Genomic DNA, 18823 nt, shown 5'->3' on the forward strand with positions numbered 1-18823 from the left:
GACTTTGGTAAAAGAATAGGGTAGAAGTTGGGGAAAATAAACATCAAGGAGCAGTTTAACTAAGGTTCCATTAAAACTGTGAACTGAACCCACTGTATATATTTCTGTGGAAATTGCAGTCTGAAAAAAACCACTTGAGGACTAGAATATCTGCTTTTAAGTGAGACTGTTGAGACAACGGAGATAACGAGTTGTTTCTTCTGTGGGAAACTAGTGCCATGCTATGATTTGAAATTAAATAAGCAACCACTAATGCAGACTTCCCTTAGACTGAGTGTCTTTATGGCTATGAAGTTAGTCCATTGAGAATTATGACCATATATAGCAAAATCTCTCACTCTGGTGGTAACCATACCTGGTGGTAACCACACCTAACAGAACACAAATCCAAATAAAAATTTCAATTTTTAGTGTGAGCATTGGATCACTGTTTCACTGGAGAATATAAATTATTTTTCATTGGCAAATGAGTTAGAGAAATCACAAGAGGAAAAATCTCACCTCAGTATTTTGTGTCAAAGTTAAGAAAATAGAAATGAACAAATATGAAAAATGTGGAAAAATTTGCAATACCTGTACATGCTTATGTTTTTTTCTAAACAAGAGAAGCTTACAGGTCATTAGGTGATCAGAATGTAAAAGCACTGATTAGTATGAAATATTTACATATTAAGAATGTTCATGCCTCATGGTCAATAGAGTTGCTGGACATTTTCCTGAGTAGACGAGTGTTTAGGTGAGGTCTCTCATTAAAGCTTCTTTGAAAAACAGTGATGCACTGGTTGAAGAGTAGGAGTCCCTTAATGGGACATTGGGCCATCCACATGGCTATTTGGAAAATAGGATAATAATAAAGGAGAAAATCATATACATAACAGATCAGTTAAAGAGGTCTAAACAGTAATAGAATGTTTGCAATTAGGTTGTATTCTCAAAAATAATAAAAATGGAAAGTGCTAAAAGCAGCAGACAAATCTCATGATACTGAGAGTCTGATAAAGTAGATGTATTTCAATATTTTACTAAAATAACAAATATAAAACAATATGTAAAATAATACTGAGTTCTCACTTTACCTGCACCTTGGTCCTCTGAAGTAGCTATTGCTGTGTAGCAAAGTGATTTTGGAGTTACCTGGGTAATTTTATGGAAACCTCAGCTCACTGCTCAGCAGCAGGTCAGACAAGTGCTAAGAATGACTCAGTAGGAGATAAAGAATAAAACAGAAAACAGCTTTATGCTGTGTAAATTGATGGTGCACTTAGGTCTTAATGTAGTGTAAAATTCTGGTCTGCTCCATTACAAAAAGGCAGCAGAACTAGGAAAAGGCTCAAATAGGAGGATCAAAGCAACCAAAAGCTGTGTAATGACAACACAACTGAGAAGCAGATGAATTGTCTGGGACTCGTGTGGATGAGAAAGAGGCAGCTCAGTGAGGATGTAACAGGGATCTGTAAATTCAGAAGTGATGTGGAAAAGGTGTGCCTTTTGATAGAATAAGTAATCTGGAGGTAGCCAGTCCAAAGTAAAAAAATGAGCAGTATTTTTTAACACATGGCATGCTTACATTACAAAATGGGACATACAGCAAAGATACCTGCATCAGAAACTCACTGAAGGCTGATCACTGGAAGTCAAGAGAGTTTGTAACCAGGGAAGTGTTCCAGGCTGACTGGCAGTCCTGCAATCCTCATAGCCTCGTGGCATAGACCACTGAACGCTCTTTGATGCTAGACACGAGGTTAGGTAACTCTCTGGTATTATGCAGTGCAGCTGCTTTCAGTTTCATCTCAATGCTTCAGGATTTGGGTGGACTTTTAGGATGAGGAGGTATTTGTAGTATCACAAACTGAGAGCCAATGTGCTAAGAGCTGTAATAGAACAAAACATGGTCTATGCCTTGTAAACGGTATTGTGTGTTTGGACTGGGGAGATGTAGGTTTTATTTATTCTAGATCTGAAATTAAAAAGAAAGAAGAAATACTTTTATGCTTCCTGATCTGAAAATCCCACTAGGTTGTCCCTCTGAATAGCACAGGATAATTTGCATTCTTGTCTTCTTCACCGAATTTTGCAAAATGTTGTTTAACTGTACATGGTAAAGATCAGAAAATCTGAGGTTTGTTTCCCTTTTCTGTTCCCCCTCACCAGGGAGGTACTTTCCACTACAAGCTGGCTTTTCTTGGCAAGTTTTTTCATCTCCCTTCTCATCCTGCTGGAATGTCAGGACCATACACTTTTTTTCTTCAACAGAGGTGACCTTCGGCTTGGCAACAGAGAGTTCAGTATTGCACTTAGACTAAAAATCTCCAAGAAGCAGAATTGCAAGAGGAATAAGGGTCTGAGTTTTTACACTCTCCTCAGGGTACACATGAATAAAATTAGGCCCCACTGTATGAACACAGTCTCTGAAGTTTTACTACTCCTCCCAGGATTGACTAAAAAGCTCTGAGAATAATGTAACTAAAACAAGAAAAATACCACACTTCAGTGTACTTACACCAATTTGCAGTAAAATTCCTCTTAGCGCTTTCAAATCCATATCTTGTTTTTATACTTATATAATATTCTATAAAGATGAACAGCAGCTTTTTCCTTGTATTTCATAACTATTTGAGCATACAAAAGTTGTCAGCAAGTTGCATGATTACTTACAAGCTTGTGCTTGCATACATCTTATATTTTAGAAAAACCTGCATTAGTTCATAATAGATTTAAAGTCTTTATTATAGAATCATAGAATGTTAAGGGGCTGGAAGGGACCTCGAAGATTATCTAGTACCAACTCCCCTGCCATGGGCAGGGACATGTCCCACTAGACCAGGTTGCTCAAGGCCTTTTCTGGACTGGGGCATCTACAAACTCCCTGGGCAACCTGTTCCAGTGCTCCACCACCCTCACATAGAGAGTTTCTTCCTAATATCTAATCTAAATTTCCTCTCTTTCAGTTTGTACCCATTACTCCTGTCACTACAGTTCCTGATGAAGAGTCCCTCTCTGGCTTCCCTGTAGGCCCCCTTCAGATAGTGGAAGGTCGCTATGAGGTCTCCACACAACCTTCTCTCCAGGCTGAACAGTCCCAGCTTTCTCAGCCTGTCTTCATAGGGGAGTGCTCCAGTCCTCTTAACAACTCTGTGGCCCTCTGGATTTGCTCCAACAGTTCCATGTCCTTATGTTGGGGGACCAGAACTGTACGCAGTACTACCGGTGGGGTCTCAACAGCAGAGCAGAGGGGAAGACACACTGACACATTGAGTAAATGACTTTTAACTGTTTGATAACTGTATTCCCTTTTTATAGGAATAGGAATAATTCCCTTATTCCTAGCTACTACTCTACAGCTAGAGTAGAGAAATACTTGCCTCATGACTCTACAAGTGATGAACAGTGTTAGGATCCACAAGCCCTAATACCTATTTGTACCTTGTACCTTATATTATGCAAATTTCTTAGTATTATGACAGCTCTGTTCCTTTCTAAATATTTATTCAGCAATGCCGTTGCTCAGCTACAATTTATATATTTTTCTCAAAAATATCAAAATTTTGAGGAATCTTAAGTATACTTTTGTTGCTGAGCACAGATTTATTTATTAGGTTGACAGCTAACTTTGTTTTCCTAGTTAAGGCTGTATTAAGCCTTTCTGTCTAGAAGAATAAATAATAGTTATAATGTATTTGCACACATGAGGATTAGTAGAACAGAAATAGCAGAGCAATGTGAAGATAATTTTATATTGCTTCTGCCTGCAAAGTTGTGGCCTTACAATTTCAAAGCAAGATCCATGATTTATTTTCAGAAAAAGACATGTGGGATAGATGTTTGGATAAACTTTCCAAGCGTGAGTGTAGTTAAGCGCTGGAAGGGGTCAGTCAGTGAAGTACTATGGAATTAGGGAATCCTTTCTTGTCAGATATGCAGGAATATTTTTCCCTGTGTTGACAAAGAAAATTTTCTTTACAGCTCGATTTTGGTGAGATTAAAAGTACATTGTAACGGGGGGGGGAGGGGCAGGAGGGGTTGTGGTGGTGTAAAAATAAGTGCTTTTCATATTTAAAAATTGTTTTAATAAATGTTCAGTTATGTAGTTTAACTGAAAAGATGACAACCTGGAGTGTTTCTTCTGTGACAAATTCATTTGAATATTGTATTCTTGACTTAAATTATTTAAAAATGTGTTTAATCTCTCTGTCATGTTATTTGGGGCTAAATTAATCTCAGACTTTTAAAGTAAGCACATTCTATAGATGGATGGATCAGTCAGTAGTTGAATGAACTGACGATAAAAATGTGTTCCTTAGGCAGGTCTGGAAAATGAAACAGTTCTACAGTCAGTAGTATTGACCAACTCCTTAATTTAAGAAGGTATCCCATACATTTTAAAATTAGCCTCAAAAAATTAAAATTATGTGCTAATCATTTTAATCTAGAGCAAAAATTTTCTTAAACACTGACTTTAAACATGCTTTTGCAGACAGAAGTGCTGATTTCAGAAGTGCTGATTACCTTTGAGAGCTTCACTTACATCAGAACTGTTCTGCCTCTCTCTTCTGTAACACTGTTGGTTGCTCTTGTAAGACATAAACACAATCTAAAATACAGACTAGGCAAACATCTCAGTGAGGTTTTAGCCCAGGACAGGAAAACAGAAGATGACTCTCAAAAGCAGAAAAGAGAAGAAAATCCAACTTTAAGGTGTTTTGGTTAGTATCTGCATTAATGTTCAAGATTTACCAATGCTGAAGTACTTTCCACTTTGAAAATGCTTTCCAAACACTCACTGACAACTATTTACTTAAAGACTTCTGTTAAGAGGGTGAAAGGAATGTACTGGGAATGTCTTTCTCTGGACGCTGACAAGCCTTATAATAGAAAAGATTCTAAGTTTTCCTCTTCCCTACTGTTTGTATCTTAAGCAGTCATATTTAAACCCATGAGGAAAGGAATTATCTAAACATATTGTTCATAATTAAATCAGCACATTATAAAACTGTAACCTGATTCTGTATTTGGCTAATGAAGGTATGATTTTAAATCAATCCCAAAAATTCTCTGTAATTCTCCTTCTAAAGACTGTTTTAAACAAGCAAATTAGCTCTCAGCCTTATATACATTTTATTAATTTTCTGTGTTGGCACTACCTGGTTTTACATGATTTTTCTGAAGCAAAGAGTCTCTTTAATGCACTTTATTTTTAAAAGTGCATCAAAATGAAGTTTACAGAAATAGTAATTGATTAAAAACTATATTAGGAGCTTATTCAGCTACTCCATGATGTATTTCAGAGCTTTTCTGATTTGGTTATATTTCGGTTATATTTTAATTTTTTCAAGATCAAATGCTAAGTACATCTACATCTGCCCCTAGTCATAGAGCATACATCCATAATTAAAAAATATACAAAACAACCCACAAAAGAAACAGATCCCAACAACCTAGTGATCAGCCAATGAACAAAAACGCTTCGATTCACTTTTCAGCTCCTCTGGACAATTCAAAGTATGTATGAAGTATAGAAAAATCACAGCAAAACATTTTAGATCTCTCAGACCTGAAAAATATGTTCCTTAATCCTTGCATTGTCAACAGACCTTTGCATCAAATGCTAGTTTTACACAATCTGTTTAATCAAAGTGGTCAAGATCATTCACTGACAGTGTGATGTTCAGCTTCCTCCCAGCCATATCACAGTAGTTCAGCATGACATCCCTCCCCAGTTTCAGCTTTCTAGCCCCATGCAATAGCCACCAGGTGTGTTTTGAGCAAGCTGTGCAGTCCAGCAGGCCAGAGCTAAGAGGCAGTATAGTGACTCTTCATGGGGCAGGACACAAAGAACTCATCAGAGCTCATGCCGGCTGTGAAGGAGATGATGTGTGGCCTCCTTCACTCTGTTTATTCCAGCCACGTTGCTTTTCTAAGATATAAAAAACGGTTAAATCTAATTTTCAGCTTTACTTTTAGAAATATCATGTGGAGTAGTTTGCCAAAAGTCAGTGCTTAAAAGATGTAGCATATTTAACGCTATTTCTAAAATAACTTCTGTGCCACAGTGGCTGCTGCTATCTTGTTCTGCAGCAATCATGCTGTGGCAGCTGAGCTTGTGAGAGAAGCTGTACACTTACAACCAGATCGATAAGTTCAGAAGTATACCGTTATCTTTTTCTGCCTATCCATAAGAACAACAAAATATCATGTCTTGCATCTTCTCATGTTCTTTTCACTTGTACAATAATTTCTCATATATGTGCACAGTATGTGAAGCACCCCAAGTAACACATTTCTGTACTGGCTTATTGTATATTCTGGCAGCACCATGAGAATGCAACAAACTGGAATAAACTGTAATATACTCTAGTATATTTAGTGTCTGCTCCTGATGGGGCTGGTTAAACCTATGGGTGCCTTGAAAGGCACAGATGAGCCTTTAGTCAACATTTCCATGTAATGTGGTTGTCTTAAAACTCTCCCTGCTAATGGAAGAGCTCTGTTAAACAAATGTCCATCAGTACAAAGCTTTTTAATAGGAAGAAATCAAGTTCTTGTTCCCTCGTGCCTAAAACATCCGCATGTATGAACTCATCTTCTGAAGTCAGTGGAGGCCATGATGAGGTTTAACTTCTGTGTTTGCGTGGATATTTACTATACTGGGGCTAACAAAAATGTAATGATCAAAATGTCTGAAACGATTGGTATGTGGAAAACTTGGTCCAAAACTACAGAACTTGTTTGCCAAGCCTGTTAGTGGCAAGCACATCATCTGCACCAGCACAGACTAAACCATCTACAGAACACCACAGGCAGCTGTAGGTACCTGAAAGCATTACACTCTTATTTTACATGCACACGATAGAGGTGACAATATTTGCATGTTTGTAGGAGACTGTCATTTGTTTCCTTGCTGCCAAGGAGCATTAGAGGACAACTGAACCTAGAAGACACTGGAATAGTCATTAAAAAGTCTGAGTGGTCTCAGCAAAGCAACCACTTTGCTAAAGAAAGAGAGGATGTTCCTGATTATATAAGCAGTGAAGAGGAAGAAAGGCAGTCAAAGGTAAGGGGACGAAATAAAATACAGTTTAAGGAATTTAGGGTTTGAATTGGAAGATAGTGTTTATGGAATGAGGAGTCTAATTGTATTTTTCTACTGCAGCTTCTGAAAGTTGGTTTGTTTGAAACAGATACTGCTTCTGAACTTGATGGCAACTGGTGCTTGGGGATGACTGTTTTGGGTCTACTTACAGTGTAGAACAGGAGAAAAAATAAACACACCACTAGTTTTGACTACCTACATAATTAGGCCAGGCTAGAGGGAAAACAGAACATGGCAATGAAATAGCTGAGTTTACACAGAAGAGGAAAGACATTGTGACAGGACCTGGAGGACTATGACATTTCAATTCTATATTTGGAGTTTATTGGAACAGAAACTAGAACAATTAACTTTAAAAACAAACAAACAAAATGCATTACTTTAAAAATAAATAAGCATTAGAATTAAATAGGTTTTTAAATGCTTCTCTTCCCCCTGCAAAATGCCCCTACAGACTGATCTTTTCCTTCATATTTGTTGCTCTCATTCAAACAACTCCATGGCCAGCTTGCAAGCATCAGACATTCCCACTGCCAAGGCAGCTATTTAGGATACATCCCACCTTCTCTCTGGAGGCCTGGCTGAGGGATTGATCCTTCTCTTTGCGGTAGCCTCCAAACTGATATACCTACTACTTGCTGTCCCTCTCCCCCTGTCTCCTTCTCATGGGAGCTTTTCTGACCTGGTGCTGAGGGTAGAGGGGACAGGTCTGGTGTGGGAAGGGTGTCCCAGTACGCAGAATAATTAGTGAGGAATGCAGATACCCCCATTGCAGACATCATTTATGCAGGCATGGAGTGGCTAGGACAGAGTCAGTGACACTGGTATTCTCAATTTCTTCCCACTCCCATTGGTACATTTTCATCTGAATATATGCAGCTAGGAAGAACTGCAAAGGAAATACTACTGTGCAGCACATCAAGTGCACTCAGAGCCCTTCTGCAGGTACAAGGCAGTGAAGAGCTCTGCTTGCAAGAGAAGTGCATGAGAAAGTAGAAAAGTATTTGTGCAAATTCTTTTCATATAGTAAACCCAGGAAATATAATTGAAAGACAATAAGAAGGTTCTAGATCACCTAACCCAAGAGATTATTAACTGTATTAAAAGAAGAGAATGATCTTGGGAGAAGACAGAGATATCATTAGAAAAAGTTTTTAGGAAGAGGAAGACCTGAGAATGGAAATTCAAGTGCTCTCACCTGAGGTGTGAAGAAGAGGAGAATCGGCAAGATGCCAGAGAAAAGATGTGGACCATCACAAAATAAAGTAATTACTTAAAGTAAAAAGGAACACAGACAGTGTCAAGAGATATTTCACTTTGTTCCTGTTTTGCATACCTGAAGATAAATATCCATGTTCTTAGAGCCTGTCTGGGCATTTCTTGATTGTCGCTGATTCTTATCCATCTCTCAGAAGTAACCAATGAGTCTGAGCAATCAAACTGGCTACAAAATCCATAAATCTATGTTATCTCTGAATAACTGCTGCAAGGGGATTATGTCAAGAGTCAGCAAATAACTGCAGACAGGACGAAGCAGAGAATTTGCTGATCTATTTCTTCCTCATGACATTCAGATTTGCCTTTTAAGCAGGAACCAGTATCTTCATAACACTTATGGAAAGTATATTCATAACTGCTTTCCTGTATCTTCCTGTCAAGCAACTTGCCGTATTATTAACATACATAAATAAATAGATACCTGTTTCATTGTCACTCTTCTGCCAAAACAAAGTAGTGAAGATCATGGCTGAGTTTCAAAGAGATACCTCTGGACAAATAACTCAGTTGGCCCAGATTCTGCCTAAAACTTTAGGGAATGGTAGGTTTGGTAGTCTGGTAAGCTGAGTATTGAGCTTTGCCTCTGCCTAAAAGGTCCCGTTCCCTTCCTCTGTTTACATCCTCTCTCACTTATGTTCTCCTGCTGCCTAACCTGTGCCAGCACTAGGGCCCACTGGACCTCTCCAAGAGTCAATTCAACTCCCTCACCTGGTAGAAAACAATCCAGCTGAACAATTCCTTGCGAAAGGATCTAATGAGCACCACAACAAGGTAGGAAGAGAGAAAGGGAAAAAGCAGGAGCAGAGGTAAGGCAGGGGAGAAGGGAGCAATCAAGACCTTTCCCTTTCCATGGCAAGGCATTACTAGTCTGGCTGATCTCCTCATAGAATTCAGGCCTAACAGCATCTTTCCTGGGGCAAAATATCCAGCTATCACAGCTCTAAAAACACTGATAAAATTTACAGACTTAAATTGGGACTATTTAAGGACTTAAAATGGACTAATTATCAACTATACATATATATGGACTGTAAATTCTATGATAAGAGAAGTAAACACACTGCTTGTGTAGCCCGGATCACTTATTGCCACTTACATAAAGAAAAAATATTAAATAAACTGAAGAATAACAAGGAGCAAACCTAAGGGGAGTCTCCCCTAAAACTCTTCTCCCATTAACATCAACTGTTTTGCTTTCCAAGGATTTGCAGTACTTTCAGAGAGACCTCAATAAATTGGAGGACTGGGCAATCACCAACTACAGGAAGTTCAACAAGGGGAAGTGCCAGATTCTGCACCTGGGATGGGGCAACCCTGGGTGTATGTACAGACTGGGGGATGAGATGCTGGAAAGCAGTGCCATGGGAAGGGGCCTGGGGGTCCTGGTCAACGACAAGTTGAATATGAGTCAGCAGCACCCTGGCACACAGGAGGGCCAACCGTGTCCTGGGGGGCATCAGGCAAAGCGTCGCCAGACGGTTGAGGGAGGGGATTGTCCCGCTCTGCTCTGCACTGGTGCAGCCTCACCTTGAATATTGTGTGCAGTTTTGGGCACCACAATATAAAAAAGACATTAAGCTACTAGAGTGTCCAAAGGAGGGCAACAAAGATGGTGAAGGGCCTTGAGGGGAAGCTGTATGAGGAGCGGCTGAGATCACTTGGGCTGTTCAACCTGGAGAAGAGGAGAATGAGAGGAGACCTCATTGCAGTTACAACTTCCTTGTGAGGGGAAGAGGAGGGGCAGGCACTGATCTCTGTGGTGACCAGTGACAGAACCTGAGGGAATGGCCTGAAGTTGTGTCAGGGAAGGTTTCAGTTAGATATTAGAAAGAGGTTCTTCACCCAGAGGGTGGTTGGATACCGGAACAGACTCCCTAGGGAAGTGGTCACAGCACCAAGCCTGACAGAGTTTAAGAATCGTTTGAATGATACTCTCAGGAACATAGTGTGACTCTTGGGGTTGGTCCTGTGCAGGGCCAAGAGTTGGACTCGATGATCCTTGTGGGTCCCTTCCAACTCAGAATATTCTTTGATTCTGTGCTTCTCTGCTTGCCTGCCTTCACTGTGAGCCAAAATCACAGAGCTGAGCCAAAGTGGGATTAAGACATGAATCTTTGTTCTCTAGAGTGGAGGAAAATCACAATATCACTAAGGTTTACAGAGTTCTATGAATGGGACAAGGAGAGAGGATGGGTTTTTACTATGCCGGGATCGATTTTACCTTCAGCAGTATCAAATCTTCCAATGTGCAGAAAAGTAATGTATTTTTCCTATTTTCTTCACTTTGTGCCAGTCTTTCCCATTCACTGCTTATAATAGGACCACACACAGGATTGAAGACACTGCAAATCTAATTGCAATCTGGATTTAATTTAGGGTGAAGTAAAAAATCATGGAGGGTGCAGCTGAACAGGCTTTCTCCAGCACAGTTTAACAAGATGCTTTGCTTGAATATTAATGTGCTATTGATGCCTATTTTTCCTGAACCTTTTAAGTAATTTTTTAAATTAGTGAGAATTAATGGCCCTTGACACAATTTTTAGTGTGCTAGAAAATAAAAAAGAAACAAAAAAAGAAATTAAAAATTGACCATAAACAATGACAATTGCATATAGGTTTGCAATGTGAAGATGACAGACATGATTACAAGCATTTGACTATCAGTTTATTTAGAAATTATCAGTTTGAGTTTATTTTTCATGAGATCTCATTTATCACTGAAATGGTTGCTAGGATACTATGCTTTGAAATTTGAAACTTTCTCCAGAAAAAGAGCAATTGTGAAGAGGTTTTCTAAACATATTTTCTTTTTGGCAGCCTCTCTATAGTGAAGTTATTGATGCTAAATCGTTTTCTTACATCAAGATCTGATCTTGGAAGCAGTTATACCTAGTCTTAGTTTTATTCAGAATTGTGGAATGATTTATGTTAGATCTCTGAGTGAAGTTAATCATGCATAAACTGGATCTATTCAGCTAGCCTTAAATTCCTGTTAACTTTCTGTGCCTAGTATTTTCTCCTTGCTCTTGGCAATTATATGTCCAGGTCACTACTTAGACCATGGAAATAATTTTTCAGTGGTCACTAGCTTTCACTACTGAGCAAACATGGAGACTCATGTAAAATGAAAGCTCTGTGTGTATGAGCCACGTTGCTTAAAACCCCAGTGAGATGATGAATGATGAGCATTACATGACTGCATGGCACCTTGGCTAAGTCCTTTCAAATCCCAGTCCCTGGCAATTTTTAGCAAGTCTTGTGACTTTCCTCTCACCTTTTCTGTGTCAGGGTAGCTTTAAACACTTACAGTCTATTCCACATGATGCAGATGGAACTGAGTTTCTGGCTGCAAGCACTGGAGATCACTCTTGACAGTCATGGCTTGCTGGTTTTGGCAGAAGCGATCTCTGCACGACTTTGCCTCGTGCCAGGCAGGACAGCAGCTGCCTGCTGTACAGAGCAGCCAGGCAAGCAGTCCTGAGTGAGGGGGAGGAGTAGGAAGAGGTAAGCAGGCTAGAGAGCTCGATGCAATGGGAACAGCCACTGTAAAGAAGAGGTATGGGAATCCCAAATGGGAAATCAATACTAAATTTGTTATCTATGTCAGAAGGAGGAGATTTACACCTTTCTGCTAAGAATTCTGAAATATGCACATATACCTGTGAGTATAAATACTTAGCTGGATATTTCTGATCTTGCCCATAATTATTTGAATATTATGCACTGAAGAATCTTTCTTGTGAATTTGAGTCAGAGGATGCCTGTCTCTTTATCCACTTATATTCTGTACCTAAATGACTAGTCAATGCCAGGGGAATTAGTCCCCATATGCAATAGTTCTGACCTTATTTCCTGAAGTGTCGGAATGGGACCAGATGACAGTGGACATGTAAGCCCAGAGCTGTAGTGGAATCCTGATTCAAAAGATAACAGGAATCACATTCATTGCGCTCTAGCTGTGATTGAGAAAAGGATTTACAGCTTCAGAAATGTGCATTACATGCTGTTGTCATGAAAAGAAACCACAAAACATAGACAGAAATCCAGCTCATTCCTTGGAACAGCTGGGAAAAGCAGATGGACAGAAGGCTGATTCCCAGGAGTATACAGGAGGCAGAGTAAGCCACCTACCCTCTGCTGATATCCCTGCTCTCTGCTGATGTCCCTTCATCTGTTACCCACTTGTCCTGAAGACTTGAGAGCCATGAGTGATTTTGGGGTTGCAGGAAGGCTGAATTGGCTCTCAGACACTGCTGAAAATGTGAGGATAAAGACCCTACTTAAGCACTTGAAAGAGGAAAATTATGTTGGGCTGGAGGGAGAGCAGGATTACTTGCTGTGCTGAAGGCAACTGAGGGAGCAGAAGGTGAAGACAGAGAGGATTACTTTGTTCTAGTGTGGGATTCTCCAAGGGGGTATGATCTTCACATCATGAAGCGGCCATTAATCCAAATCTTTATAAACTGGTTTTCATCAGGTCTTCTAGCAATAGCACAAAAAGCCCTCATAAAATACCCTCACTAAGAGTTTGTGAGAAGTTGACAACCATTCAAATGCCACCCACACAGCTGGTGGTTGTGGGCCCAGAAATCAGGGCATGCCAAAAAACACATCTTACAACAATAAACCAACTCTCTATGCTGCCCTCTTGTGCTGATGGAGTTGCTGTGGCTCCCAGGCTGGCTGGTGGTAGTGCCTCTGCTATCCTCCTTTGAGTGTACCAGCTCACTGAGTACCCCTCTCCATTGGATGGCGGAGATCTACCCCACAGAGAGCTGCAGGGTATACCCATGTTTTTCCGATGCCTGCTAGACAGATCTATTGGCTTGCTAGAGGCTTTGCAGCACAGTCTGGCTAGAGCAGGGCCTGAGGATGCAAACTGCTGTGCTGGGAAGGACAGAGCATGAGCAGCATGTCTCTGGAGAGCAGAGATGGGAGTTCCTCTGTGGCTGGCAAGCATCTATCATGGGAGGGTACAGGCAACTGGAGTACTCTTTTCCTGCTCAGAATAACCCAGGAGTCTCATTTAGAAAACTACAGCCCCAGACAGAAACAAATTGCAGAACTGGGCAATCACCAACTACAGGAAGTTCAACAAGGGGAAGTGCCAGATTCTGCACCTGGGATGGGGCAACCCTGGGTGTACGTACAGACTGGGGAATGAGATGCTGGAAAGCAGTGCCATGGGAAGGGACCTGGGGGTCCTGGTGGACGGCAAGTTGAATATGAGTCAGCAGTGCCCTGGCAGCCAGGAGGGCCAACCGTGCCCTGGGGGGCATCAGGCAAAGCATCACCAGCTGGTCAAGGGAGGAGATTGTCTCGCTCTGCTCTGCACTGGTGTGGCCTCACCTTGAATATTGTGTGCAGTTTTGGGCACCACAATATAAGAAAGACATTAAGCTATTAGAGGATGTCCAAAGGAAGGCAACGAAGATGAAGGGCCTTGAGGGGAAGCCGTATGAGGAGCAGTTGAGCTCATTTGGTCTGTTCATCCTGGAGAAGAGGAGACTGAGGGGAGACCTCATGGCAGCCTACAACTTCCTCGTGAAGGGAAGAGGAGGGGCAGACTGTGGTGACCAGTGACAGACCCGAGGGAATGGCCTGAAGTAGTGTCAGGGAAGGTTTCAGTTAGATATTAGAAAGAGGTTCTTCACCCAGAGGGTGGTCAGGTCCTCAGGTTCCCAGAGCCTGACAGAGTTCAAGAAGTGTGTGGATGATACTCTCAGGAACATGGTGTGACTCTTGGGGACAGTCCTGTGCAAGGGTAAGGGTTGGACACGATGATCTTTGTGGGTTCCTTCCAACTCAGCATGTTCTGTGATTCTGTAAAATGCAGTGCATGTGACAGCTGAGGTCCTGAGCTAGGTGTTCTGTTTGTGTGCAAATTGATAGGTTTCATTTGGAAAAAGAAAAGGATTTAAAAGCTAAACAAAACCCAGCACTTCAAACAATATATGCCCTTCCTTGCTGTGTATAGGCCTCTAACTTGCTAATGCTGCTGCAGCTGTTAAACTGTATAGATTGCCTCAAAGCTACTGCAACAACACTCATTTCTTATATATAAGGCAGTGTAGGAAGAACTTTCTTTACAAAAATAGTTAACTAAGGATGAAAGATAAAATAGATGACTTGTAAACAGATATTTTTAGCTAAAATAACTTGATTATACTAGAAGTTTTGGTCTATAAAGATAATAGAGTTTGTCAACTGTTCCCATCTGTCTTGTCCCTGTCCTGTGTCAGCAGGGGGAAGTAGTAACTAAGACCTTCTGGCTTAGGCTTAGATACTAAATGCTTTCATTGGAGTATTTTTGTCCGCCCTCCTTTCTTTCCCTCTTTGACATCACTAAGAAGTTTTATTTATACACTGTAATGAAATATTATATCTACTACGGAAAATTACTGACAACTGCTTTGTCAGTGGCACTTATGTACAAGTAAATTTGCTTATTTTACAACATTTTTTGTTAGTCTGGATTAAAATTTTGCAGGTGCTGCTCCCTGCAAGATATTACTATTGTTTCAATTAGGCTAATCACTGTAACAGCAATTTTCTAAAAATTGTGGTGATGGTGGCTTCCAGGCATGCAGCATGAGCGAGGACACCTCTTATTCCTCATCCAGGCTTCAGACTGCATCTCCAAGCCCTGTGCCTGCTCCTAGCAGAGCCAGTTTAGCCCCGCCCACTGAGCAGTCCAGCCTTTATTTATATGAAGTCTGTGGTCCAACTGGCTTCAGATGGCGTGTGTATGTGCGTGTGCCTGCCTCCTGAGTGTGTGAGACGAGCTGGGATCATGAGCCAGGGTTGTTACAAGTGGTTTTAATCAGCAGTCCATTAGAGGAGAACGGAAAACTTCAAACAGATTAAGAACCAAGTAAGTAAACCTAACTTTGAACTTGAAATCTGGACAAAACAAATGCAAATGAAATCTTCAGAGTCTGTCAGTTTTCAGATAAATTATCACTTTTAGAGAGAAAGCTGTGCATGCTGACAGGAAGGAGGAAATTTAAAAGGAATGGAATGAAGGAAACTGTAAAAACAAAATGGGAATTGAGAATGCAAGAGAGAAAAAACAGCAAATGAGTGTTCGCAAAGTTGGTACACTCTCTGACTTTTTTCAGTTGTGGGCAGGACATGTTAAGCTTTAACCTCTTGCTTTCTTGGATGCCATTGTCTGGCTGAGTAGTTCCTTCTGCAAAAGGGGTGAAGATTTCTGCTCCTCACCTGTCTGCTAGCAGGTCTGTTCTCCCAAGAGCACTGTATTGAAAAGCTTACCACGGGTCCTTGCAGGATGCCCCATGACATGCTGCTGTTTGCTGCTGCTCAGTTGTTGTTTTTTCACAGGTTGTTCCAGTAGCCCGTGGGAAGGTGCTCCCCAAGCCTCTGCTCCTCTGGAACCCGTGACTTCTTGCCTGACACTAGGAAAACAGCAGCAGAAATGGGAAAACTCATGCTAGTTTTGGGTAAAGTGTGCCTTTAACTTTTTTTACTGTGGCAAGACGTGGCTACTTGGACTGCATCTGGAATGTGGCAAAGGTTGAAGTGAGGACGGCAAAGAGGCCATGGTTTGTGGGCAAGTCCCCAGGTGCCGCAGGCTTTGTCGCCCTCGTCCCTTCCTTCTGGCCACAGTGGTGGCCATCTGTCTGTTCTGCCAGACCCTGACTCCTCTCATGACCAGCAGCATCCTTTCGGCAGTTGTTAATGGAATTACATCCAACAAACTGACCAAAACACAGCAAGGAAGGTACAAGGAGGTCTCTCCAAGCACCACTAACTGCTTTCTCCCTGGCAGTAACTCACAGACACTGAAAAAGGTAAGTCAGCTGGAGCAGAGTGCTGAGCAATAATTAGCAAAGTAAGGGATAGCAAGTCTGGCAGGATCATCTGAGTCCAGCTAAAATTAGCCTAAGCTTGAAAGTCTGGGATCTGTATACAAACAAATGGATGATCTAATGACAGCAGCATATGTGCAAGCACATTCCTATTACCAGCTCCTCAGAGTGCTGTTATTAGCATAGGAATCCTAAAATCTTCAACTGAAACATGGCATTGCTCTGTGACTCCAGCGAGATTTCAGTTTGCTGCACAGACCATACTTTATTTTGGCTTTGGGAGTTGGTTTAGAGGCTTTACAGTACAGGCACATAAATCAGGAGCCAGGAGGGTTTCATGAAAGTGGCCGAGGTTGTTAATTGGCACCAAGACTGCAGCTGCCCTGTGTTAAAGTTATCTGCTCGTCAGCTTTGAACTTTACTGGGATTCTGCTGAGAAGCTGAATTTCACTGCGTTTGAGAAATAAAAGAAACAGTTTTCATATTTTCAAGTCACACTGTATACTTTGGAATCTTTGTCTCACAAATTTTACCTTGTCCTTAGGTTACCTGACCTCATGTTTATTTTGTATAGGTTTCCTAAGGATGGGTGTTAAAATCTACCAAATTCAAACACTGTTATTTTTGTTGGAAAATGTAGTTTGTTAAATGGTCCAGATTTGGGTAGTTATTTATACTCTGGAATCTGTGATCGGCACTAGCACAAATGTTTCAGGTTTTCTTTAGTTGTATAGGAGAGCTGCTAATAGTGCAGCAGACATCAAACTATGAAATTATCATTATGCTATCATTTTATATACAACTGTAGCAGGACTATAAACAATTTGTTAACTCACAGATTATGGACAGCATCCACATAAAGCAGTTCAAATTTTAAAAAAAAAGACTACAAGGCTGCTTCTTTGATTAGACAAAGTTCACAGTCTAAAAGGTCAGCAATATTGATTTTAGGAGAGTGATTGTAAAGTGCATCTTCTGCAACAATCGAAAACAGATATGTGAAATAACTGTGGCATGAACTCTTAAATTTTTTAACTTTATTTTTTTCTTGAGAAGATCAGAGTATTATCTTATGAGTTGCAGAAATCTACTGTATGCTGCATTGTCATCATTTTATATTTTAATGACATTTTAGTACACTAGATACCCAGGTTCAGATTTGTTCAGCAATAAGACATGAATAATTACAATTTAAAGGGAAATAAGCAGAGCTGACTTATGTGGGTTGCATTGTGTGGGTTACATCTTTTGACACTTACAGTCCATTCCTTTTTACCCATTGCTATTGTAATGGCAAAGAACATTTCATACCTTGCCTTTGGCTACTTAAAATCTATAAGAACTGGTGAAATAATGGCAAAGTTTTGATAGTATGCTGTTTGGCTGAAAATATCTGTAATACCTTCTTTAACAACGTGCCTGAGAAAAAATGGAGATTGACGTGGAATTTGGCGTTCTGGCTGTTTGAAATGAGAAGGAAGCTTTTGTTTTTACAATATGCTGTACTTACTGCTCTCCAGCATACGTGTTTGGATGTGACTATCACATGCACATGCTGAACTTATAGTACAGATGTAAGTGCGTATGTTAACTCTTATAGGTATGTTTTCCAGGGCTGTGCTACCCTAACACATTCCTCTTCAAGTTCTAAAGACCACCCATAGCTGGCTCCCTATTTGTCTTGAACGTTTCCTCTAGAGCATGATGAACAAAATGTCTTGCACATGTTGGGATGTTACTCTAAGCTGCTCTCTGTTTCCAGAGAATGCTGGTTGTGTGGGCTGAATAATAATCTCAGAGAACAGCAAAGACAAACATCTCCAAAAACCTCTACCACTTTGCTCTGAAAGTGTGTTCTTGAACTGTGTGTTTTCGCCCACTGCTTATTCAGATAGCTGAACTGTTATCTGGCTTGATTTTATTGGGTGCTCAGTAACATCTAAGATAGATGTCATGGTTGAAACTTTACACTGTTTCATTTTACAGTCGCGTGCCACCAATGGTAGCTAGTTTGGAATCAACTTTTCATTAAAGCTCTGGTTAAAATCTTCTTGTATGAATCCGGAAAATTACTTTAGAATATAGTTATTCACATTTGTAATTAACTAGTCACACATGTATTCTTATTCTATAATTAGTCCAGCCAGCAAATTTAAATTCAATAAAAAAATATCGTGCGGTTAAACAGTGACTTAAAGCAAACACTGCAACGTCTTATGAAATCAAAGTTCATGAATAAATTTTGAGGAAAATAAGATCCTGCTGGAGATAATATTCTTTAGGTAATACACAGTGTTTATGGGGTTTGAGCCATTGCATGGGTCACACTGCAGATTGTCCTCTGACTGGGCAGGGGCAGGTTTCATTCTTGCTTCCTTCAGAGAAAAAAATCAGTATTGTGTTGAGCTTGCTGGTAAGAATTTGGTTCTGATTGTTATTGCATGAGCAAAATCCCCTTCCAAAGGCTAATTTCTTCATTCAGAGTATGCATAACACTAAGTGACTCAAAAAAACCCCCAACCCAAACAAACAAACAAAACCCAAGAAACCCTGGCACCTTTCATGAGCCATTTGTTGGAAGTGAAGGGAGAGATCTGAGGGAAAGTGCAGCTTTGCCAGTGCA

At 40.5% G+C, this 18823-nt stretch overlaps 1 protein-coding gene and 1 long non-coding RNA gene across 5 annotated transcripts in view; one reads left to right on the forward strand and one right to left on the reverse strand.

Annotated features, from left to right (window-relative positions):
- The window catches only part of LOC127474598 (uncharacterized), a 702069-nt gene that overhangs the window by 681448 nt on the left and 1798 nt on the right, over positions 1-18823 (reverse strand). The gene's annotated exons all lie outside the window — the stretch shown is intronic.
- Positions 15116-18823, forward strand: part of CPED1 (cadherin like and PC-esterase domain containing 1) — a 146495-nt gene continuing 142787 nt past the window's right edge. For all 4 annotated transcript variants that reach the window (XR_007905883.1, XM_051795420.1, XM_051795422.1 and 1 more), the window contains exons 1-2: positions 15116-15242; positions 15713-16182. Coding sequence is in view for 3 of the 4 variants with exons in the window: in XM_051795420.1 (XP_051651380.1) it covers positions 15931-16182 (252 nt within the window). In the remaining variant the exon portion in view is untranslated. The remainder of the gene's footprint in view (positions 15243-15712; positions 16183-18823) is intronic.

The sequence above is a fragment of the Manacus candei genome, unplaced genomic scaffold (assembly GCF_025592945.1).
Source record: "Manacus candei isolate 608988 ecotype Guabito, Panama unplaced genomic scaffold, ASM2559294v1 h1tg000043l, whole genome shotgun sequence".
NCBI lineage: Eukaryota > Metazoa > Chordata > Aves > Passeriformes > Pipridae > Manacus > Manacus candei.